The 24766-nt window shown below is 37.7% G+C and overlaps 1 protein-coding gene across 2 annotated transcripts in view; it reads left to right on the top strand.

Moving 5' to 3' along the window:
• The window catches only part of tmeff2b (transmembrane protein with EGF-like and two follistatin-like domains 2b), a 48421-nt gene that overhangs the window by 16469 nt on the left and 7186 nt on the right, over positions 1 to 24766 (top strand). Inside the window, exons 3-6 of one of the 2 annotated variants that reach the window (XM_043242853.1) lie at positions 1768 to 1918; positions 8251 to 8277; positions 12693 to 12789; positions 21715 to 21863. In XM_043242853.1, the coding sequence (XP_043098788.1) occupies positions 1768 to 1918; positions 8251 to 8277; positions 12693 to 12789; positions 21715 to 21863 (424 nt within the window). The remainder of the gene's footprint in view (positions 1 to 1767; positions 1919 to 8250; positions 8278 to 12692; positions 12790 to 21714; positions 21864 to 24766) is intronic. The other variant, XM_043242854.1, reaches the window with a different exon arrangement.

The following is a 24766-nucleotide window of genomic DNA, read 5'->3' as shown; positions in this document are numbered from 1 at the left end:
AAACGATATGAGAGATAGATGAGAGCAGTTACAGTAAATGGAAGAACAGGAAGAAAGAATTTCTCTTAATGACATGTTTTAATATCCTCGTCATAAAGCTGCTGCTGCCTGAAGATGTATGAGGAAACAGCAGTTATATCATCTTTCCTTCCTCTCTATTCATCCGTCACTGGCTATAGTATCCATTTTTTTATTTCAGCCTTTCAATTCTTTACAGTTTTCCACTCATTTCTACTCATTTCATTCATTTTCCATTCCAGTCACATCACATATTGGAGTTTTTTCTTACTTTCTCTCTTTTTCCACTTAATATAGCCTAGATCAGTGGTTCTCCATTCCAGTCATGGGGACCCAGGACTTTTTTAGTTGACTCAACGTAAAAAATGTAGGCAGTGGGTTAACAAGTTTTTTTAAGTTTGCAGATAATAGAGGATAATAAAGGTTTGAGTCTTGAAATCATTAATGTGTTTTCTTTTAGAAAATCCATGCATTTGCACGGATTACTTGCCTGTTTGCATGTGTGTGCATGTGTGTTCAAGTTAAGTGAAAAATGGTCTCTACAAAATTCTCATCGATTCTTGCATATTTCACAAACCTCTTGAATTATGCATTGAGTCGCACAAAAATTGTGGTGCGTTTTAATCCGAAACACATAAACATGAATCTAATTGAATCAAATCTTTGAGCTCTTTTGTCTCTACTCACAAGTGCACTGCTGTATCAGGTGGACTGCAGAGCAAGTTTACTTTATCGGAAATGCCGTATATATGAAGAAGATTATGTGATGAAAAGCTCAAAATGTGTTAGTTCACAAATAATGCACTATGGTAAAATTGTTTGATGTCGTAACATAGTATTAAAAAAATATATATTAATCAACAGTCTCCCCCCGTAATCATAATTTGCATGAAAAGGGATACTTTTCATGCAAATTACTCTACTTCACTGCCACTAGTGTCCAGTCAAGCTGGAAATACAATATGCTGCATAGTTATGATTTTGGGGGTTTAGCGCAAAACAAAACAAATGTCGACAGTTAAGTATAAATGCTTTTACATATGCACTTAAGTGGTGTAAACAATAAAACGAACATCACTGCAAAATACATATCAGTGGACATTTCAGACAGATTCACCGTGTTCTTATTCATTACATCACCTTGTCCGATATTTATGGCCGGCTGCCTGTAATTTATAAATCACACCAGAGATTTCAAACTTTCAAAGAGTCACCCTCCCTCCCGTGTCTCTGTTTTGTCCTTCTCACTTTCACTCTCTTTTACCCCCAGGCCGTTAGTCAGCAGTTCTGTGTTTGGTGTGCGTGTTTTACAGTGTGTTCGCTGTGTGTCAGTTGCGTGTGCATGTGTGTGTATTCAGATAGACGGATGACCTCTTGTTTAATGGCTGATGTAAATAACCTCTATCTGCGTCGGTGTGGTTGATATACGAGTGAAACCGGTTCACCTTCTGCGTTCTTGCCTCTGGGTGACCTGTTTCCTCCAGACACCACGCCACAGCTGGCCGTAATGACACCAGTGGTCTTCTGTGTGTGTGTGTGTGTGTGTGTGTGCGCGCTGTAGGGTCACGGTCGGGTGTAATAGCAGCCATTGTTTCGCTCTTCACTGCCTGCATGCAGGTACACACAAACAGGTGTTTTGTGTTTCAGAATGCAGATGTAATTAAAGTTTGTCCTCATCTGATCCGACCATTAAACATTTACTACAGAAGCATGCATCTGTGACACCTGTGCCTCTTTCTCTCTTTACAGTGCAGCAGTGACTATGCTCCAGTGTGCGGATCTAATGGCGAGAGCTATGAGAACCATTGTCTGCTGCGCAAAGACGCCTGTAAATTACAAACAGAGGTGCTGGTGGTGTCGGAGGGCGCCTGTCCTGTCGGTACGTCCCCGTATCGTAGAGGTGACTGTCTTTACTGTGTGTGTGTGTGAGTGTGTGCCGTCTCAATGGCACCTGTTAAACTGTTACAGGTTATAAAAATCATTAACACTTTTCAAGAAGGTCTTGTATGTTAATGCACAAAGTTACATGAACTAACAGTGATAAATAACTTATTAGCATTTATTAATCAAGGTTAAATCTCACATCTCTGTTTAAAACTGGGTCAGCATTGTATTTGTCGTCTTGTATTTCAGAATATATCTTATTTATAAAATATTTAAACCTTTGTTTTTAATCACATTGCATCACAACATTTTTTTTTTAAAGCATAAATGCTGCTTAAACTATATGTAGAAAAAAAATTATAAGAAAAATGTACTTAATTTGAATTCTAAGTTACTTGTGCTGGCATATTATTCAGTTTGCTTTATGGGTATCTTGAGTCTGAGCTGGCTTGTATTAACAAATGTATATGTCTGAGTTAATTTTTAAAATACGTAATGCTTATTAATTAACTTTTAGTGTAAAAGGGACAGCTGCCAGTAATGCAAAAGTAATATAAATAAATGTTTACCAAGGGATGCAATTAGTTTTATAGAGAAACTAATGCATTACTCTTCAGAGTAACTTTCTCCAGCGCTGCCTGGAATAAGGTATAATTTGTTAAAAATTAAACAATATTTTATCAGGATATGTTAATGTATATTTAAGTTAGTTCATTAAAAAATATGAATATTTTGCAGCAAGCAACAAAGAATTCAAAGACAGATTCAGCTGCACTTTTTATTAGCAGGGAACAGTGATCTGTCCACATGCTCTCGACGCTCAGAGGCACGACATTCCACAGTGAAACCTCCAGCGGGGTTCAGTCTCAATGTGCAGACTTATAGCCACACCGCGGAGGAAATGACAGTGATTATGAGCTAAAGTAACGATCATTCACTAATGCCTAATGACTCTGAGAGTGACGAATGCACCTGGTGTCGGGTGAAACACAACACGACACAGTTGGTTCAGAATCTTAATGGAGATAATGACACTTCTGAAAATGGGATATACAATATTGTCAGGAAACATATGTTTATGTCAATTATATTTTAAGTGTCAACTTTCATATAAAATCATATAAAACTCTTACATTGGACATTACAAATTATTATTGTTTTCCGAGTTAATGTGAATTGTTTAGATAGACCGGTCTTCAAAGACAACTGTTAAACTCTTGTGTTTTAATTTTTGTGCCCTTTTGTGTATTTAAGCACGGTTTGTGACAGCTGAGATCACAGAAAATGACATTAACACGTTGTCAAAGCTCTACTGCTTTTCCAGTTACGATGCGTGCGGCGTGAAACGGTCTTTAATTTAAACGAAAGCTCGGTTTATTAAAGAAAATCGTGAAACGTAGATTTTACTTTTGCAAAGGGATTTTATGCTGGTTACAGACAGTTTAGATACTGGTTTGATTGACGTTCTGACAGTGTGATCGAAGCTCATTCCAGCCTATCTCACCCGCCTGAAACCGAATCTTTAAATAACGTTTAATACCAGAAATGATTCTTGGTTGTTTTCCCTCCTTCATCTATTGTTTTTCTCTCTCATTTCAGTCTCTTTCTTTCGTCTTTTCTTCATTATCTGATCAATTATCTGAGGTGTAGAGACACCGCTTTAGGAAGACTATTCAGAAAAGCTCCGGGGAATCGCGATCGGGCTTGTGTACCGCTATAATGGCAAATGACTTTGTTCCACCTCTTTCTGCTTTTTTCACACACATGCACAAAGACACACTTCTACTCATTAGAGGTGACTTCCTGTGAGGACACACACACTGACTCATAAACACACACTGACTCACACACACAAAGTATTTTGGTCCAGTTTCTATGTCCTCTTTTTGTCCTCTGTTTCTATATTAGCCCACTTTTGACATATTTTTTTTTAAATGAGAAAGAGGTGTAAATTAATCCAGAACAAAGATAAAAATAAATACATAATAATATGTTATGAGGATTGCATTCAGATGTAGTTGTAGGATATAGAAAATATATACTGTTTAATATAATAATAAATTAACATAGTGTGTGTGCATCCACAAAGGTAAGCATAATTTAAGACCAATTATATATCAGTTGGTATTTTAATACAAATTGTTGCATTTATTGAGCACAAATGCAATAAATTGATTCAAAGGGGCACGCATGTGACTTTTTGATAAAAATTATAAACAAAAAAAAGTTTCAAAAATAAATGCAGTCTTTTTAAACTTTCATAAAAAAATCCTAAAACAAACAGAATCAGTTTCCACAAAAACATTAAGCAGTTTTCAACACTGATAATAATAAGAAATGTTTTTATAAATTTACTGTAATAAAAATGTGTAAGTGGCAATATTATTATATATACTGTATGTCAAATGAATGCAGCCTTGGCGTACATAAAACTTATTTAAAAAAACATTTGTAAAGACCCAACTTTCCAACCCCATACTTTTTGACATTGCTGTGTATATTTTCTTTAAGTTTTAGAAAACCATGTTTTTGCAAAACGTTGGGTAATAGGGTTAAATAGGTCAACATTACAATATAAATTAGGATCATTTACTTTCCTGCCAGAGTCCAAAAAATGTTGTTTTGTGTCCCACAGTTGTAAAGAACATTAAAGTATCTGCAACGGGGAAAAATAAAGCAGAATGTTAGACACATTTAAATGCTACAGCTAAACATGGCTGTTTTCTACTGAAGCGATTTCGAACAGGTCACATTTCCCATTTTCATTGGGGGACATTATACGTGTTTACAACAAACTACTTTTCTGAATAGGTTACTTTAACGTCCATTCAAAGTTTTGCAAGCACGTCTAGCAAAAACAGTGCAATGTGAAAAGCAAAGTCCCCACCATGGCAAAAAGCAGCCATCTGTGTTTGTCTGTGTGTGATGCAGTGATGTGGGGTTGTTCAGAGGCAAAGGCAGTAATCAGTGTCAAGTAAAGTGGGCTACATTTCCTCACAGACCACAAATCACTGTGTGCGCTATATGGGGGTACACAAATCTGAGTGTGTGTTTGGAGACAGAATAAACACAGGTCACACTGCACTCAAATTGATCACCCATTGCTTGTAAAGAAGAGAAAGATAGGGGGATGTAGTTATAAATCAGCCCCTCTGTGTATATGTGTGTGTGTGTGTGTGCCGGGGGAAGGGGCAACGCTGCAGGAAGATGGAATCGGAAAAGTCATCATTAGGATAATTCATCAGAACATCTAGACGCTCCCCACGGAGCAGTATGATAGAGAGAGAGAGACAGTCTGATGTAATACCAGAAGGACAGACCCAGACAAATAATTTGGCTAATTATGGAAGATCATGACTGCAGCGGGGATTGGGCTGATCAGCAAAGGGAACAAGGAATGATCTGGAGAGTGAAAACACAGATTGAAGATGAAGAAATGAGATGCTGAATACATTCACCCTCTGTCTCTCTCTTCTCTTTCAGACAGCAGTAGTGTCAGAGTAATGTGAACCTGTAATTGAGTCCCTCATTAAAACCACAGCCTCATGAATATGAACGAGCTCGGCCTCATCTGCATAGCTCACACTATTTGTGTTACCTGTGACCCAGCAGGGGACACAGAAGTTTGGGAAAGAGAACGTGAGAAAGTGAGAAAGGTTGAGGAAGAGGACACTGCAAAATAGCTCGCTCAGTCTGTGCTTTTATTTTGTCTTCTTTTAATTTAATCATGTATGTCGGTTCCTCATGAATCGACACAAACATAATTTGTTCACGTAACCGTAACATCGCTCATTGAAGTTATTTTTATGCGACCCAATTAGGCAAAATAGTCTGAACGTGATTTTATATGCTTGCCTGACAGGATTGATTTATTCAGGCTCATATGTTTTGCATCACATCACCGAATTAGAATACCGTGCTAGCTGGCTAACAAACTGATCTTTTTTTTTTACTGCGCCCTTCACCACTGGTCCCAGTCCCAACAAATCCCAACATAACCTTTTTACATTATTCTTTTATCCAAATTTTATGACAAAAAGTGACAAAACTGTAGACAAGAGTGGCCTTCTGTGGTCTTTTGCTGCTGTGACTCATCTGCTTCAGAGATGCTGTTCTGCGTACCTCTGGGTATTGAACTAGTCTAGCCATTCTCCTCTGAACTCTGGCATCAGCCAGGCATTTGTGCCCTTAAAACTAACCCTCACTTGATATTTTATCTTTTGGGACCTTTTTCTGTAACCTTAGAGACGGTTGTGTGTTAAAATCTCAGTTCAAAGGCTATGTTCACACTGCAAGCATTAGTGTTAAACTTTTTTTCTCCGATCAGGTTTATATAGCTGTTCACATTATCATTTTTAAATGTGGCCAGTATAGGTTCCAGTGTGAATGAATGATGTTCCTCCACTGATCAGCATGCACAAAAAAACAACAACAAGACGGCATGAAATACGCTGTAAAAACTGGGAGGATTCATGATTCATCCTCATTTCTGTTGTTAAAGTTATTTTGTGAAACTGTACATCAGGGATTCTCAACCCTGGTCCTGAAGGGTCACTGTCCTGCAGAGTTTTGCTCCAAAGATGATCAAACTCAACTGCCCGTAGCTATTGAAAATGAACCAGTACAACTAGTACTAATTAATTAGCTGGTTCAGCCCTGCGTCGCTATGTGCACACCATCCACCCTATCTGCCCTAAATAGTATTTTAAATAGTATGCACATTGGGATGCTGGCTAGTATAACTAGTAATCCTGAACGACTTGATTAGCTGGATCAGGTGTGTTTGATTAGGTTTGGAGATCAAATTTGCAGGACAGTGGCCCTCATGGACCAGGGTTGAGAAAGCCTGCTGTACATTATGCCTTATTAGTGGGGTTGAGATACCTTTACTAAAAGACAAGATAAAAAGGCTTATTAAGAAGAATAATTTTTGCAGAGACGCAGGAGAGGCCCAGTTTGGAATTAAAGGAATAACACATTAAGGCCTCGCCTTCCTGTGGCCATCTCAAACGAAGATTTATATTTGTTCTGGGCGGGGAATAATTGGTGGGGTGATTGATGGGAGGGCACAGAGCTATAAGCTGCTCCTCTCCATCATAACAAATTGATGAATGTCAGATTTTCCCAAAGCTGCCGTCGAGCCCAGGGGCGGATGGCGAGAAAGACTGAGAGCGAGAGAGGACGGTACAGTCTAGTCATAGCGGCTGTGCCCTTGAACTTGAGAGAGAGAAAGTTGGGTTATCTGGGGTTTGTTGTTTTCACCTCAAATGAATCCACGAGAACTCCCATTATTTATATTTTGAGAGGTACAGATGCAGCCGAAGGGCAGATTTATAAGTGTTAAAAATGGGAAATGAGGTGACAGCCAAGCTATTTTGCACCCTCCCTTTTCACTCTAATGTATACATTTGCCTCTATAGTTATTTTTCTTTCGCCACGCTAGTTCTCAGTTCTACAGATTTAATCCATTGGGCTCATAAAAGCTCAGTTTAAGTCCCGGGAATGTTCTAGAATTAGAAGCCTCCTTTATGCATTACTGTTCAATAAATGCCTCGTATAAATAGGGCTAAGAGAGAACTGCATGACGTCTGTGATATCGCGTCTGTTGTTCTCCTCTGCATCTGTGGAAAAAACAAAAAATGCTGCGAAAATCCATCAAGATAGGAAAATCGTATTAGAGATGGACATGTATTTCTAATCTAAGCATGCACAACTGTATGACATAGATGGCAGACAACATTCTAGGCAAAAAATCTGAAGATTGTCCAGTTTCAGGATGTGAACATCTGACCTATAAAGTGACAGTTTTATGTGAAGCTTTTATCACTAGTATTATTATTATTGTTACTATTTAAACTTTAAGTTTTTCTTCTTAATGAACAAAGAGGGCCAGTGTACAAATCTCATTGTAGTTAATTTAATTTAATCTAAATTTAATTAATATAAGTAATACATTGAAAAGTGAAATTGCAACTGAACTTGTCAGCCAGTAATCAGTAAGCATTTTTATTTTAATGGAAAACAGAAATTTTGAAAAGTCTCAAGAGAAAAAGAAATCATTAAAGTTCAACACAATGTAATGCTTTGTAGACAAATTTTCAATTTAATAAAAATGATCTGCGAAAGCAGCGTCTCGATTGACCAAATATGTTTTAGATGTGTGAATGGATGACTTTGCCACAGTGCTGTAGACAAACGTCTTTTGTGTCTATGAGTGTGCAATCTAATTATCAAAATACATAGTTGTTTTGTGTGTGAGGCGCATCTAGAATAGGTTCAGAAATAGAACTAGATCCCTTTTAATCGACATGGCTGTTGTGTTGACCATCTGTTTTTTCTGCTTTGCAGATGCTGGCTCTGGATCAGGGGATGATGGTGAGTATTTTCAACTCATCTCTAATTAATACAGAGCATTGTAATAATGATCTCATATCTCGCTTTGTCTGTTCACATCCGCACACACCAAGATGCTTATACTGAGTTCGGATGACAGCAGCTTCTGTCTGCCTCTCTTGATAGATGTGAATATGCCAGCAGTACTTATGAAGTGAATCCAGGATGAAGAATTTCACTCTAGAGCAAGGCTAATTAAAAAGAGATTCAGGATGGGGTGATGGGAAGATCAAGAGAGAGAAAAACATGAGAGAGAGAGAGAGAGAGAGAGAGAGGATGCTCTGAAGTGAGGGATGATAAATCTACTCTGAAATATTAGAAAAGTTCTACTGATCAACTAGAAATGAATTTGAAACAAGGAATAGAGCGAGAAAAACTATGATTGGAATGGAATATGTAGTGGCCTAGTATTTAGTCTAGTCTGGCCTAGTATAAATGAAATTGTAGGCGTTTCACTATATTTTAATGCAGTAAGCTCTGTTAGGAATAGAACACAATGAATAAAACTTGATAAGAAACATTAAATATATACACACGCACACATATATGCATGCAAGGCACTATACATTGTAAACTATGCTGTATTCTGTATACAGGTTTTCCATTTCATACATCAGTTTTCCTATGACTCACATCATGTGCCCTTTTGACCACCGCATGAAAAGCATTCCAGATAGAGTTATGAAAAGCCAATTCTATGAGGCTGCTACTATATGTACCATGAAAGCAGGAGTGCGCACACAGTAAACAGTGAAAAAATTATTTAGGCTTTAGCTTAGAATATAAAAGGGGCCTGGGAATTGATTCAATACACGCAGAACGAGAATAAGTATTAACAGAAAATGGATTCATATTTTAGGCATACTCCTGCTGCACAAATAGCTCATAAATAACCTGTAGCAGACCTGCACAGGTGGAGCTGGGGGAGGTGGAGTGTTTCAGAGAAACTCCGAAAGAGCACTGCAGCGATCTCAAGTGAATGCTAAACCGTCCATTTGAATGCAATGAACCAATCACCTTGTGCCAAATCATTGAACTCTCTGAATATCTTTGGTTACATTAGCAATCCATCAGCCTGCGCTATCTAGAGTTTCACGAACTATATTTTTAACTGAAATTTCAGCATCAGTACTCTTCAGATGCTTCAAAAATCATTTTAATATGCTGATTTTGTCCTTAAGAAACATTTATTTTTATCAGTGTTGAAAAAAAACTTGATACATTTTTTTAGTGTTAGATAAATTAGAGAAAACTCAAAAAAAAAGAATGATGTATTTTTTCAGAACATTGTATATCCCTTTACCGTCACTTTTGATCAACTAAATATATAACGTCTCTCTAACAAATAAAATAAATTAAAAAAAATAATAACGAATATTACTTAATTACTCACCAATTTTTTAAGGAGTGTATTATTACACGAAAATAGTTAACTGCTTGTATGCATTCACTTATTGCTGAACAGTTAGCCATCTTGCCCATTCCTATAACCGATCAGGAGGTGATGAACATAAAACGAGGGACTGGGGAAAAAAAAGGAGAAGAGCAGGAAATTGAGAATGAGAAGAAAAGAAAATGAAATAAGAGAGGATATAAAACAAAAGCGCCATCTTAAGACATACAACAAGGATGACATGACACAGGAGATGGATGTGCTGAACATGTGAACAAATGTAGCCACTATGGGAGAGACGAGACACAGGGAGCTAGACGAGGGAGGGAGGGAAATAGAAAAGGGCAAGAAGAGAGAAGGATGGAGGGGTATGGCCACTTAGAGACAGATTGGTGTGGCTCAAGAGATGAGTTTAGCTTGAGGAAAGCATTGCCTCTCCTCCAGTAGGATCAAACATGTTTTAATGTCTGATTGTAAATCATTGATGAGCTCTGGCTCATACATTCTAAATCACACACACACACACGCGTGCACAGACACACACGCACACAGAATCAGATATGTACTATTGATGTGGAAACAACACTTCCTCTTCGCTCTCACATAACTGAGAGACTCATGAGAGACTGAGCAGAGATGTTCCAACACACACACGTCAAAATGTAATAAAGGAAAACACACCTAACGGAAGGCATTTCTTCCACAGAAAAATGAGAAATTCACTATACAAGCGGGGCTTTTTGAACATAAAGATCTTGAATCAAACTTTTTGTTAATGTGAAATTGCATGGTTGAACATAAAATCTTAGGGAATATAGGAATATATTTTGCAGTTGTTAAAAAGTGAGCTCTGTATAGCGAGAATATCTGGAGTGCGAATAAAACCTGTACTACGTTTGCCAGGTCGTCACTGTCATTTGACATTCACTCATTTATTTATATTGGACATTTAAAAAAATGGCTTTTAAAGGAATAGTTGCCGCAAAAATCGTTTATTGTTCCAAATGTGTACTGCTTGCTGCAAGATCAACGCGTGAACAGTTTTGCTTAGCGTTGTTTTCAATTATATGGACAAATTAAACGCTGCAGACATTTTGCAACATGTCTATATGAATTATGCCATGCGGGATGAATAAATGATTGCAGAATGTTAATTTTTGCACATAAATCAAGAGAATTATATGGACTGCTGTTTTCCTTTTTTTGAAAATATACATTAACAAACCATTGCAATATGTTTGCAATACCTAGCCTACAATAATGATTTGCATTCCTGATTTTGTTGGAAGCTTAACAAATGAGTTGCGTCATCTCCAGAAGGACCAGCTGTGATGCTGCACATTTAGAAGACATACACTTGGTATAGACGTCTTGTAGAACATTCTTCTCGCTATCAGAGACTATCAGATCCACTGTGATATACAGTAGCTACAGTTCAAACTTAAACCACCATACACTATAAAGAACTGATCTAAAAACATGTAACTCACAGTGCTTTGTCTTGCTTTTATTAGCAACACTACACACTATCCTTGACTCAGTGAATCTCGGCGTGACCACATTGCAGAAACTGACACATTACTCCATAATGTGTAGAAAATCAGGCTGTTCCTTCACACCCACTCAAATCAGCTATTTTTTAAGCGAAAACTGCTGCTTGACCCATATTTAGCCTTCAGAAACATTCACATGCTATGTTTATCTAGATTCTTTCATTTACTGCCAGTGGCTGCTCAAGGACTGCAAATTTGCAATTAGCACTGTCCTAATTGAAGTGGTTTAATAAGGGGCGCTATTCAAGCTTGCATTATTAGATTGTACACTCTTGTTCTTCTTTCAGCATAAAACCGCTAAGGTGAGGTGTCTTCATCTCTGTCAGATTTCCATGAAGGCATTAACTGACGAAAGAGTCTCTGCATGGGTCTTTTCACTTTTACGGTTAAATATTTTAATTTTGTAGAGGGGCAGCTTGGCTGATACTGCGGTCAGTCCCCAGCAATAATCAATTAATTACATAACCATACACCTGCTGGCTGTTACACTTGTGTATTTATGGTAATCTAAAACCCATATGTTGAAATATTCACTTCTTATATGATTGTAAACACTTTTCATGGTACAGTATATGGATATTACTTTAAACTATGATAACCTGGTCAGGTTATCTCTCTTAAAACACACTTTTCACATTTTCTTTTAATTTGTATACTGGCAATGTAAACCATTATATAAATTACAGTTATTATAATTGCAATTATATTACAAGCAGCCATATATATAGTGCCCCCACTTATTTCCACCACGACTTACATTACCATATCTTTTGGAAATTGTTGAAAATAATCTCCCCCCTTTCTTTTATTTAAATAGTTTAGTTTCTTCTTCTGTCATGATTTTTGTTTTGACACTATGACTATTTTATAGATATGCCACTTATGATGCACTCAGATCCATGTTTTTTTATTTTACCACATGTATTACAGTGGTTATCAGTATATTTTAAGCCACAAAGCACTTAAGTGGACTGGTTGAATATTAACATTATATCACTTGATACAATATGCAGTTATAACTGTCATATTTACAGCAAATTTACACATTTTTTTAAAGTGCTTGAATTATGTTTGATAACATTCTGTTGTCTAATTTTACAGCTAACACTGTATCCTAAATAAACATATTTTTAAACTACTATTAAAAACTAAGCACATTTTCACGAAGCACAACAAAAACGTTAATTTCAGAAGCGACATTTACCTATTACCTATTTCTTTTTCTTATTTTTCTTATAGTTTATCACAAACATATTCTTGAGTTATTCTTTTGACTCGTGTAAATCAAATAACAGCAGTTTAGGAAAAGAACACTGAGCTCTTTTATCTGAACAGATACAGGAAAATTTGATTCCTCATAATATGACCCCCTTTAAGTGCAGCTCTCAAGATCTCTCATCTGGTTTGCTCTCTCTCTCTCTCTCTCTCTCTCTCTCTCTCTCTCTCTGCAGTTAATGAGGGCTCAGCAGAGATCAGTCAGAAGGAGACATCAACGTGCGACATTTGTCAGTTTGGGGCCGAGTGCGACGAGGATTCTGAGGACGTGTGGTGAGTCACAAACACACAGGGTCCTGACGTTCTGTTCTTCAGAGAGCCAGAGGGCTCGAGGAATACGGGGGTGTGTCCAATGGCATGTATCTGATGCAGAGTCTTCTGCAGGCCTGCTTCTCGTGAGTTTCTGCTCTTCCCGGCACTGATTCTGAAGGCTGATAAAGTCTACGCCATTTCACTGTGATACATTACAGTGCATCGCCGAGGGTGTGTGCTGTACGGAACGCGCTGCAGTAAATAATCTCTATTCGATTGTCCTTCCCATCTCTTTTTTTTGTCTTCTTTCGTGCTTCCTTTTAGCTTTGCAGTCTCTCTTGTGATATCTGCCCCTTATCTTTAGTGAGGCTCATGATTAAAGCTAGAAAAACAAATTACCAGTATGGTAAGTAAAATAAACTTTCAAGATAAGCAAACTCATCCTGTTTTGAGGATGTTTCGCTTTTTTTTTTTTTTTACTGGAAATCGGAACAGAAATACAGATTTTTGTGATGCCAGCAAAAAGTCAATTTTGACGACTTTGACAACCTCCCCTTGGACACATCTATTGCAAAAATAGATTTCGGGTTCACGTTCTGACCTGTTTGTAACCACTCACAGTTTTTTTTTGCCATCATTTCCCCTTCGGGTTTCTTTTTTGATCCAGCCTTGTAATTTATTTAACCCCTTGACTAGCATATTGTGCCGTGGCATTCTGTGGCATTCTGAGCAGATTGTAAATGTTAATTGTATTGTCGCCGGACTGTGAGGGTCAGTTCTCTGTCAGTCTGGAAGGATGATGGATTATTTCAGAGCACGAGGGCCAACGTTCAGGAGAGCGGACTGGCAACCTAAGAGATGGAGGGGCAAAAGAGTGCAGCTCTCCACTGCAATTCCATCTTCAATTAATAGAGTTCCTCTTCCCTAGCAGACAGATTAAAACCTCAGGACCATGGGAGGGCAATTACCATTCAAATATCCCTCACGGTAATACACTAACCAGACAGATCAGAGGGAGAGCGAGGCATGGAGAGAGATAGAGATGTAGAAAGGGACAGGAACGAATGAGGGAGAAAATGTCAGAAAGAGACAGAGATGAAAAGAGGGAAATGAGGCATTCAGCGGTTAATGTGTTTGAGCGCGTCTACGTTAAGGTTCATGTGGTCGGTTAAAAGCAGGTGTTGGGGGCACTTTCAAAACACCTTCCTTTTTCTTATTACATTTTTTGTTGTTTTCTAACAAACGATCAACGAAAGGAGGTGCTTAAAGGTATAGGTCATCAAACGATGAAAATGTTGTCACCCCAAGGACATCTGAGATATTTGTTCATCATTGGAACAGATTTGGAGAAATTTTGCATTACATCACTTATTGACCATGAGACTCTTCGAAGTGAATGATCAGATTTGTATTTTTATTTTAGCAAACCTGTCATTGAATAAAAAAAGTCTATTGTTTACACTAAAACCTGATTTGCAATAAACAACAACAAATGATTTTTAAAAATTACATATATATATGTGTGTGTGTGTGTGTGTGTGTGTGTGTGTGTGTGTGTGTGTATGCTTGATCATTGCTGTCACACCTGCATCTATATAAACCTAAAATTATGTTTAGACTTGGTTACAATGATGGTTACACAAAATTGTGGCACAATTTCATTACTTTTTATTCTAGATAACTTTGTGAGATATCTAATAGATGTCTAATAGTTCTCACTACAAAGGTATGGGATTTGTGCCACTTATGGTTAAGAAATAACATGTGTCAGGAGCTATTAAACTATTAAGTAAAAAAAAAAGTATATAATTTTTGACTCCAGTTGGCCCCTTTTATCACGGACCAAAGATAATGTCATTTAGCAGCTCTACAAAATGATCTGTGCCACACCTGCCAATTACATGTCAGAACAGCGCTCAGTTTTTCACTGTGAAATCAGAGGCTTATTCTTCTGCAGTCACACCTCTGCCTCATTCTGCTGATTAGTCTGAAAAAGGACGTTCTGCTTCTTCTGTTTCAGGTAGACGTGTAGAGAAAGTGCATTGCCATTTTCACAGTTTTTGGTTTATTTATTTGGTCATTGTTGTTGTTCACTTAAAATGCCCTACGTTAAATTAATGTATTAATGTAGTCACAAGACATTCAAAAACATAAGAGCAATAATAAATAGTACCGTTTAAAAGTTTGGTAGGATTATTATTTTTCATTTATTTTTTACATTGGTTCAGTAAGTATGCATGATTTTAATCAAAAGTGACAGTAAATACTTTTACATTGTTGGAAAAATACATCTTTTTAAAAAAACTGTTCGTCAAAGAGTCTTTAAAACAAATTCTATTTCACAAATATATTTAAATTAAATTAAAAATTAATTCTAATATTACTTTTTTAATCAAATAAATGCAGTCTTACCAAACATAAGAAAGTGTAAACATACATACAGTAAATACATAAAATAAGTGCATTAATACAAAAGTAAAAATACAATTTTAAATACATTTTAATATACATTAAACAGTCTATTAAATGAACAAATAGCCAAAATTATAGATTTTATTTTTATAGATTTGTATATATATTATATTAATTTAATAAGGATCAGGGAGAGAACATTATACAAAAAAGTAGATTTAAGCATGGAAAAGCCCACTAATGTATAGAATATGGCCTTTTAGAAGATGTTTTTGTGTGACATTCGCTGTAGGTTTTGTGGTCTAATATGCAGGGAATCTTTAAACCAAATATAGCTGCTCCAATTCCACAAGATTAAGTATATCTTTGAGAGTCATGAAATCCCTACTGATCCTTTCTAAGTTGCTTTCATCAATTATATTTTTGGAAAGCTGTGAAAAATGAGAAAATCTAGTTTCCATCAGCCACAGCGAACAGTGAGTGTGCTAGATTGATTTGCAGAGTTGTAATTCCGTTATAGGACCTCTCTCACTCCGTCACTCTCTTTCTCTCTCTTTCTTTACCTTTCTTCCCCTCTAAATCTATTTGTATGTGCATGTTGTGTCTGATAACCAATTAGCAGCTACATCTGCGTGCATTGATGCGGCCGGTCCTATAGAATAGAATCCAGCTCAAACTAGCAGAAATCTATTCTTTCCCTCTAATCACGTTTACTTCGGCTCAATGAAAATGCAATGAATCTGCTGTTTTCATGCTATAAGAATCAAATTTTGCGTGCGAGCCTGCATGTGTGTTTTCGTGTCACATGGATGTGTGAGAACATGGTAAGTGTGGATAAATAGAGTCAGACATGGTTCATGTTACTTTGTCTCGCGTGTGTCTTGCCGAATGCTGCCAGGTCTGGTCTGTTATCCTCTGGGCATATATGAAGGGATTAGAAATATTACAGCGGGGTTTTATAAATCAATACCAGACTCAGAGATGAAGTGCTCACCAGTAAATATATTAGACAGAGGAGATGCAGCAAATATATTTGGTCTAAGAGCGTTCTGTCTTTCTCTCTCCAAGAATTTGTTTTGCCGTTACTGTAATGGTCCTAGTTAGACACTCACTTTCATGTATGACTATGTATGAAGTTCTTTGATATTCAAAGTGTGTACAAAAGCCCGAAACCGCATCTGTCATTCATAATCCAGTTTGAAACAAACAAAAAAAAAAATATTTTATTTCAATTAGTTACCATGCAAACATTTCTCTTAAAAAAACAAACAAAAAAAGTTTTTCATCTAATATTTAGGCCTATATTGTAAGCCTAACAACTAATAATTTCGAATAGCTACTATTTTCAAATGTTTTGTTAGTAACGAATATAATTAGTTTTAATATTTAGCTTAATTTATATTTATATTATAATATTACGGAACAGAACAAAATATAATGATTGCTTATCTAATAATATGTCATTTATATTTCCAAATGATTTATTCTGAGAAATTTACACTTTGGCGGTCACCACGCAACAGAGGTTTAACAACGACACTAATTCTGTAACTACTAGAATGGCCATAGTTCATTGAATGGTAATTTTGACTTTTCATACTAGACCCAGCTGAATTATATTTTTGTCAGATCATATTTACATTTTATGCTTCTATCCAGGTTTTACAATGAAGCTTTAAATGTCTGTTGTCATATTTTATGACGCCATCACCCTAAAAAAAATATGTTTTTGTAATAATTGTGTTTGTGCATCGCTTGGTATCTGGCAAACGGGAGAGAAACTGTTTTTCACCGCTGTTAAAATGAAAGCCTACAGTCGAGTTATTGGAGGTGTAGCCATTCAAGGGAGAAATACTCAGAACTCTTTTGCGTTTTGTCACTTTAATAAAATTACAACGTTAGAATAAAATATACACACATTTAGGAAAAGTCAGGGTATTATAGTTATATTGGTTGTATTTCAATAAAGTCAAGTTAATAAAAACTGTCAAAATGACTGCCTTGGTGGTTGTAATATTAAATGACAAAAATGCTAAATAATAACATTTCCACCAGCAGAGACTTACTGACTGCAGACTTATCCATAAAGATGCATATAGAGGCATGCAAACTGACTAAATCATTTTTGATAAAAAAATATATTTATCTATAATATAAGATAATATATTTAATCTGAGACCACCCAGGCAAACAGATGGCAATATCGAAGCTCATCCAGATAGATAAATATCTCAGACTGCAAGTACAAGAGAGGAAGAGACGATGCTCATTCTGCCAGGATAGAGTCAGTCTCCAGTAATGGGGTATCTGGCAGAAGGGTGCCTTTAGATAAATAAATGAACAGATAAACTGCAAGCGTAATGCAAAGTAAACTGAAAGATACGGTTGGCAAAATCATTTTTGAAGGAATGAAGAGTCTGTGTGCATCTATTCATCAGCGCTTACCTATATTCTTTGTGATGAATTCTGATTTGTTTCCACAAAATGAGTTCATTTCAGTGAACTCGTTCAGCAGTTATTTTTGTGATCACATAATTACGTGAACTCATACAACGTTTTCCACTTCGTGTTGTCATTTATTAAAACCTGTTTGTGTGCTGATGAAACTGTGACCCAAGCATTAATGTGCTGTATGTTTTATTTGTTATTTTTACGCTCGGCTATTGAGTTTTAATTATTTTTCAGTCAATAAGAGTATGATAATAAAATATATAATAAGAGATAATGAAAAAATCATCTTCTAACCTGCTTTGTGAACTGGTTTAGATGATTCATTGCAAACATCTGAGACAAAGAACAATTTGTTGCATGGTTAAACAGGAAAAAATGCATGCCCAACTGCCTAAATAGCCAAACCAACATCAAAATATGTTATTAAATCATAGTTTGTTGTCTCACAGTACTTGATTTTTTTCTCAACATTGCTGTTTTTGTTTTGCTACAGCTGTTGTTCTGGACATGCTGCTTGAATAAAACTAAATTTTATAATGTGAAGGAGAATCACACTGCTCATAAACCTGTTACTGGAACTGAATGTGTTTTAGCATTAAAAAAGCAACATATAAGTTGGAAGTCCAACACTAATCAAAGTCCAACTCCACATTTCTCTTTTTTAAATGTTCCAGAGACCAATTATTATTACTTAACGTAAATATGTTTAATTTCTTTAATAGTTGGCATTTAATTTGCTTTGATTTGTTTAAATGGCTTTTTCTGCATAATTATTTATTGGCATTTTTTCTATGCTGGGCACTTTGGGCCCTGTGGACTTTTGGAAATGAAAGTACTTTATTAAAAGTCCAACATTGGATAAACTATACATGTATCACCTGATCCCTAATGAACAAACGTGTTTATCACATCTTGCATTTCATACCGAGTTTGCACACTGACATTGTAACCAAGTACACTATCTTCATAAAAACAAAAATGAATGTTATAATGGATTTTCTGACATTTGCACACTGACATTGTAACCAACTACACTATCTTCATAAAAAACAACAAAAATATAATAATGGATATTCTTATTTTATTTTAAGTCTGTATATTGGAAAAAAAAACATATTACTTAATTACATTTAGTTTAAATAATATAATATACACTGTTCTGCCAAAATATTCGCTGACCTGCCTTAACTCGCATATGAATTTAAGTGACATCCCATTCCTAATCCATAGGGTTCAATATGACATCAGTCCACCCTTTGCAGCTATAATAGTTTCAACTCTTAAGGGAAGGTGTCCACAAGGTTTAGGAGTGTGTTTATGAGAATCACGCACTGATGTTGGATGAGAAGGCCTGGCTCTCAGTCTCTGTCTACTTCATCCCAAAGGTGTTATATCAGGTTGAGGTCAGGACTCTGTGCAGGCCAGTCAAATTCATCCACACTAGACTCTGTCATCCATGTGACACACAACAAAGCAACAACGCACAACAAAGTGGAAGTCCTGGAGCATGAGAAACCATGAGGTCACCCTGGCATTGGTGTCCTTGGCACGGGCCATCCACTGTAGGGGTGCATGATCTGTGACCAGGGTAAACTTCTGGCTGGGGAGGTAATACCACAGCTCCAGGACTGCCAACTTGACGGGCAGAGCCCTTGTTCTACACCACGGTGTAGGTTCTCTCAGCTAGGGTCAGCTTCCTGCTGATATACAACATCGGATGCTCCTCACCTTCCTGCATCTGTGACAGGATGGCTCCTAGTCCTGTATTAGAGGCTCAAGCTGCACCTTCCTGGTCAGACCTGTCAGAGGATTGGCTAAGGAGGAGAAGTCAGGGATGAAGCAGCATTAGCCAACCCTAAGAAGGCTCGTACCTGGGACTTAATCTCAGAGCTGAATGGATCGCCTCCACCTTCCCGTCTTGTAGGGGTGAATAAGACTTCGACTGAATTGGTAACCTAGGTACTTCGCCTCGGAAAGTTCAAGGAGGCATTTGGCGTGAGTCCAGCCCTCCGGAGCTCCGACAGCACCCTCCACATGCAGTCCAGGTGTTCCTCCCATGCCTCGAAGTGGATCATAACATCATCTATGTAAGCCGCAGCATAGGCCTGGTTGGGCCATAGCAAAATAACCATCATTCTTTGGAACATAGCAGGTTTCCCGTGAAGGCCAAAGGGAAGGTTTCCAGTGGCCACTAGGGGTAGAAAAAGCGGTTTTAGGTTTTGCATTTTCAGAGAGTGGTACCTGCCAGTAGCCACTGCTGAAATCCAGTATTGAAATGTGCCTGGCGCTTGCCAGCCGATCTAGCAGCTCATCCACCCAAGGCATGAGGTAGCCTTCGAACTCGGATACCTCGTTGAGGCGGCAGAAGTCATTACAGAAGCGGAGGGTGCCGTCAGGTTTTTGGAACCATCATGATCAGGCTGAACCACTGGCTGCGCGATGGTTCTATCACCCCTATCTCCAGCTTTTTTTGTATTTTCTCTTCCATAGCCTGCCAGTGAGCCTCAGGGACATGGTAGGGCCGCTGCTGGACATTGCCTCCTGACAGTGTCCGGATGTCGTGCTGCAGGACGGTGGTCTGCCCAGGGAAGGGAAGAGAACAGAGAACTGACCGACCAGGTACTGCAGCTTCCCCTTCTGGGTTGACCTCTACAAGCAAGGGACTGGAGACCGCAAGAGTCTCAAGTCCCTACCCACTTTTTAAGGAGATTGATGTGGTATAGCCGTTTGGCTCTCCTTCTTCCAGGCTGCCGCACACGGTATGTCACATGAAGGGGGTAACCTGGTCAGGATCCGCTGGGATGCCGACTCAGCTGGAGAGCAGGAAAAGCTCCTGGGCTATGGCTTTCGCAGTGGCCTTTCGGAGTGGGACTGCTGCTGGGTACCGGGTGGCATAATCAACAATCACCAGGATGTATTCATGTCCCTGGGCAGACTTAGGCAGTGGCCCCACAAGGTTCATCCTGATGCGAGGAAGAGCATGAAGCAGCCGGTCGATGATGATTCCCCTCCAGCAACCAGTGCTGTGCAAGCTGCGAAAGTTCAGCTGCCTGGGCACAGTCAAGCAAACAAGGCTTATATTCCCAGTTGGAAAAATGTTGAGCAGTGCATATCGGGGACAAGCTTAGGTGGCCCAGAATTTCCCTCTTAACATCGCCATATTGATCAGTGGTGGCTCCTGGGATGGAAAAATAAGTGCACTGCAGTACCCGTACATCAGCACAATGCCATCCTTCATTGGTGGCCGCGGTTTCAATGCCTCAATGTCATCATGGGCAGTCGTCTTTGATATTAGTTTAGCAGCTTGCACTTGCAGCCATTCATAGAGCAACAAGCTCCTGCTCGTGTCTCACCTTGGCAGACGATGTGCTCAACTATTTGTTGCTGCAGGATACTAACCTCGGTGAGGCGTTGAAGAAGTTCCTCCATGTTGAAAAACTGAGAAAAGTAAGGTAAAGGAGATTGCTTGTCTGTTATTCTTCACTCTTATGCCTGCATTCTCCACCAGTGTAATGTGAAGAATCACATGACAAGGAGAGCTCAATAAAGTGCCCCGGAGGGTGGGTTTATTTACAAAGTGCTCGACAAAGTGAAAGATCACGGTGGGTGCTCCTGTGCAGTGCATGCTTTCTTGGTGAAGTAGGTCCAGGCTGTGCTTGTGGGAGGCTGAGCGGTCACCAGCTGCTTTCAGGAGGGGAATAGAGAACAGGCATTAGTGCTATCCTTCATGGAGAGGTTTCTCAGTCTATGGCAAGGCTCGTGTGGCTTTTGTAGCCGAGTCCCAACGAGCCGCAGCTGGTGCCGATCAGCCTGTGATGATCTCCCACAGGTGCTCCTTGTTTGTTTCCAGGGTGATGCTGATGAATCCTTGGGATGCTCGTCACTATATATATATCTATATAAAAATCATGCGAAAAGTAGTCAAAAAATATGGAATTTACAACCTGACCCTTCTTTTTATTGGAAGAAACCCAGACAAGAATCTCCATCTAGTATGAACAGTAAAGTTTTCTTACTTTCTTTCTCTCTCTCTCTCTCTCTCTCTCTCTCTCTCTCTCTCTCTCTCTCTCTCTCTCCCTGCAGGTGTGTGTGCAACATTGATTGCTCCCACATCAGTTTTAATCCAGTCTGTGCATCAGACGGCCGTTCCTATGACAACCCCTGCCAGGTGAAAGAGGTGTCGTGTCAGAAGCAGGAGAGGATTGAGGTCAAATACCTTGGACATTGTAAGGGTCAGTCTCAACTCTCAATTTATTTATCACTCATGTATTCACCTCTGCTGCAGCCTGAGAATCTAATCACATTCATTCTGCTCACGATTTGAGGTTATGAGGAAGGTTCACCTTCACACACATCTCACTCACATACTCACACTGGTGGTTTTTAATAAGTGTAACTATATAATGTATCCAATTGAATAGTGCAACAAAAATGTTAGTAGATTAAAAAAAATTGACCATTTGACCCAGCCCAGCCCCGAATTCCTGTTATTAAGCAGAACAACTGTTTTTGCAATTGATAATTATAAAAATGTTTCTTAAGTACCATATCAGCATGTCAGGAGGATAGTAAGGATCATGTGACACTGAGGACTGATGCTGAAAATTCAGCTTTGCCCTTACAGGACTGAATAATATTTTAAAATATATTCAAACAGAAAACAATTATTTTATATTATAATAATATTTCACAATTTTACTGTTTTTACATTTTTGGACCAAATAAATTGCGGACTTAGTGAGCATTTTTTTCTTTTCTTAAAAAACATACAATTTGATTGCATTACAAAGAACGGAAGCAAAATAATTAGTTTTTTTGTTGTTTTTGTTGCAGCCATACTGCAGAGATTGACATTTTTTTATTCAATTCTGACATAATTAGGATGCAGAAATACTTTTCTGATCATGATTTCATTTATAAATAAATTTGCCATTAACATTTTCTTAAAGAAATGTTGGCCTTCATTTACTGATAATTGAGAGTCAGGTTGCATTTTCAAGTACTTCTGATTTCACATTTACTAAAAGTGTTAATTGCATTAAATAAAACAGCACTAAACATAAATGTTAACAGCTCTAAAAACAAAGTGTCGCTCCTTTCCTGTGATAAAAGGAGCGGTGTGAAGGAGCATATTGAAACCAGTAAGTCTCTAGAGAACTAGCCTGCTTTATGTGTCCTCAACAGGCCACCGTACCCTGATACCTCCCAGTGTGTGTGACAGTTTGACTGAGTGCTGTGACCTGCTTCACAGACAGTGTCAGGAGAGAGTTTGAGAGTGAGAGAGATAGAGAAGAAAAGAAAGAAAGAAAGATTGTGATTAATTGAGTAAACAGAGGAGGGTGTGGTGTCACTGCTGTAGCATTGATCCCTCCATTGACTTAACACGGATACCCTTCAAACACGCTCTTACACACACACACACATTTTCTCCTCACCATTTAGAGAAACGAACTGCTGCACTCTGTCCTAAATAGTCTTTTAAAGGGCTAGTTCATCGAAAAATTAGGATTCTGTCATCATTTACTCACCCTCATTGTGCAAAGTCCATATAATTTTAGAACAGTCTGTGAGGAACCGACAGAAACTGAAGACTAAATCGTTTGCTGAAGCGCTTCTTTTCACCACAGCTCTCAAATTTCATTCGCATTCACATATAGAGTCCTGCAGGAATATGTCCCTAAAACCCGAAAACAAGTTAGCATTTTTAATCTTCCCAAAATCAGTGCTGTTGTTTTTTTTTTTTAATGGCTGAAATGAGGTTGGATAATTTATTTTACAAGATCGTGATTTCACATGTCTTGAAAAAAACATTAATGAAATAAAAACAAAAAAAATGTATTTATTAATATTCCTATATTTTATGATAACTACTAACAACAGTGAAGTTAAACGTTTATCACTGGCATGATTCACTGATGCATAAACATTCTGACGATTAATCCAGTAATCATAATTTTGTTGTGGTAATAAAAATTGGCCTAATCGAACGATGGACTTTAAAATGATTTAAAATACACATATAGCAATGATGCAATAGCAGTTATTTAAAGTAAAATATCAAAAGCAAGTAATCATATGGCTTTATTGAACACTTACATTTACATTATATATTATATCAAATGCCTACAGAGGGCGTCAATGGTCTAAAAAATTGGGTTTCACTTTATTTTGATGGTACCTTTAACACATTCTGTTGACTATAAGTAACACTGCACCTAAGCGTTGGCTTGGCTCATTGGAGTGTTGGTAGAGTATTAGTGAACTGGTAGGGTTACAGGTAGAATAAGCTGACGTGTACTTGCAAAAGTTACTTATGGTCAGTAGAATGTCTGTTGGGAGACCATCATTCTGGACAGCAAAAGACGTATAATTAGAGGAAGGGTTCAAATTAGAATTTTGAAATTTCGAATTTGCGACAAACAGTTAGCATATTAAAAAAATTTTCCTGAGTTAGTGTTGATTTCTAAATGAAGTATTCGCGTGGAGCTGCATTTGCTGTGAACAGAGCCGCTCTGAGACGTGCTTAAACTACATGCAGAAAAATAAAGCGCATATTAAACCCACAGCACATATTTTAATTTCAATGAATTGAATTCATAATAGCACTATGCTTTATTAGGATGTTTTCATCATTTTAAGGAAAATAGTCTAGCAATGGTTTTTATGGAGAGAAACGTGCCACTTCCGTTATTCTTACAAGGGCAAAATGCCTTTGAGATTTTTATATTGAGTGCTCAAATTTTATTTAATAATGAGTTACTCTACCCCAAAATGAACATTTTGTGATGAATCACTTATCCTAATTTTGTTCCAAACCCATAAAAGCTTTATTTTTGGAAATGATCTTTGGTCATTTTATGACCCCTTTATGCTTTTTTTCCCAAAAACATAATCAAATGTGTTGCTTCAATAAAAGAGTGTAAAGTCACCTGCCAAGTTGGCTGATTAACTGCAAACTAATACCTGCTTTTGGCTGCTGGTGAGTGTTATTTCACCACCATGCAAGCCACTTGTGATGTTTGCAGTGGTTCTGTGTATTTATTCTTTTTTTACCTGATGACACTACTCTACTCCACTTTCACAATTTCATCACAACCTGAAGGGTTCACAACACCTAACCTGACAGTATAAATCT

Source organism: Puntigrus tetrazona, chromosome 6, assembly GCF_018831695.1.
Source record: "Puntigrus tetrazona isolate hp1 chromosome 6, ASM1883169v1, whole genome shotgun sequence".
NCBI lineage: Eukaryota > Metazoa > Chordata > Actinopteri > Cypriniformes > Cyprinidae > Puntigrus > Puntigrus tetrazona.
The sequence above is the reverse complement of the archived record's forward strand: the minus strand, read 5'-3'. Positions and strand labels throughout refer to the sequence as shown.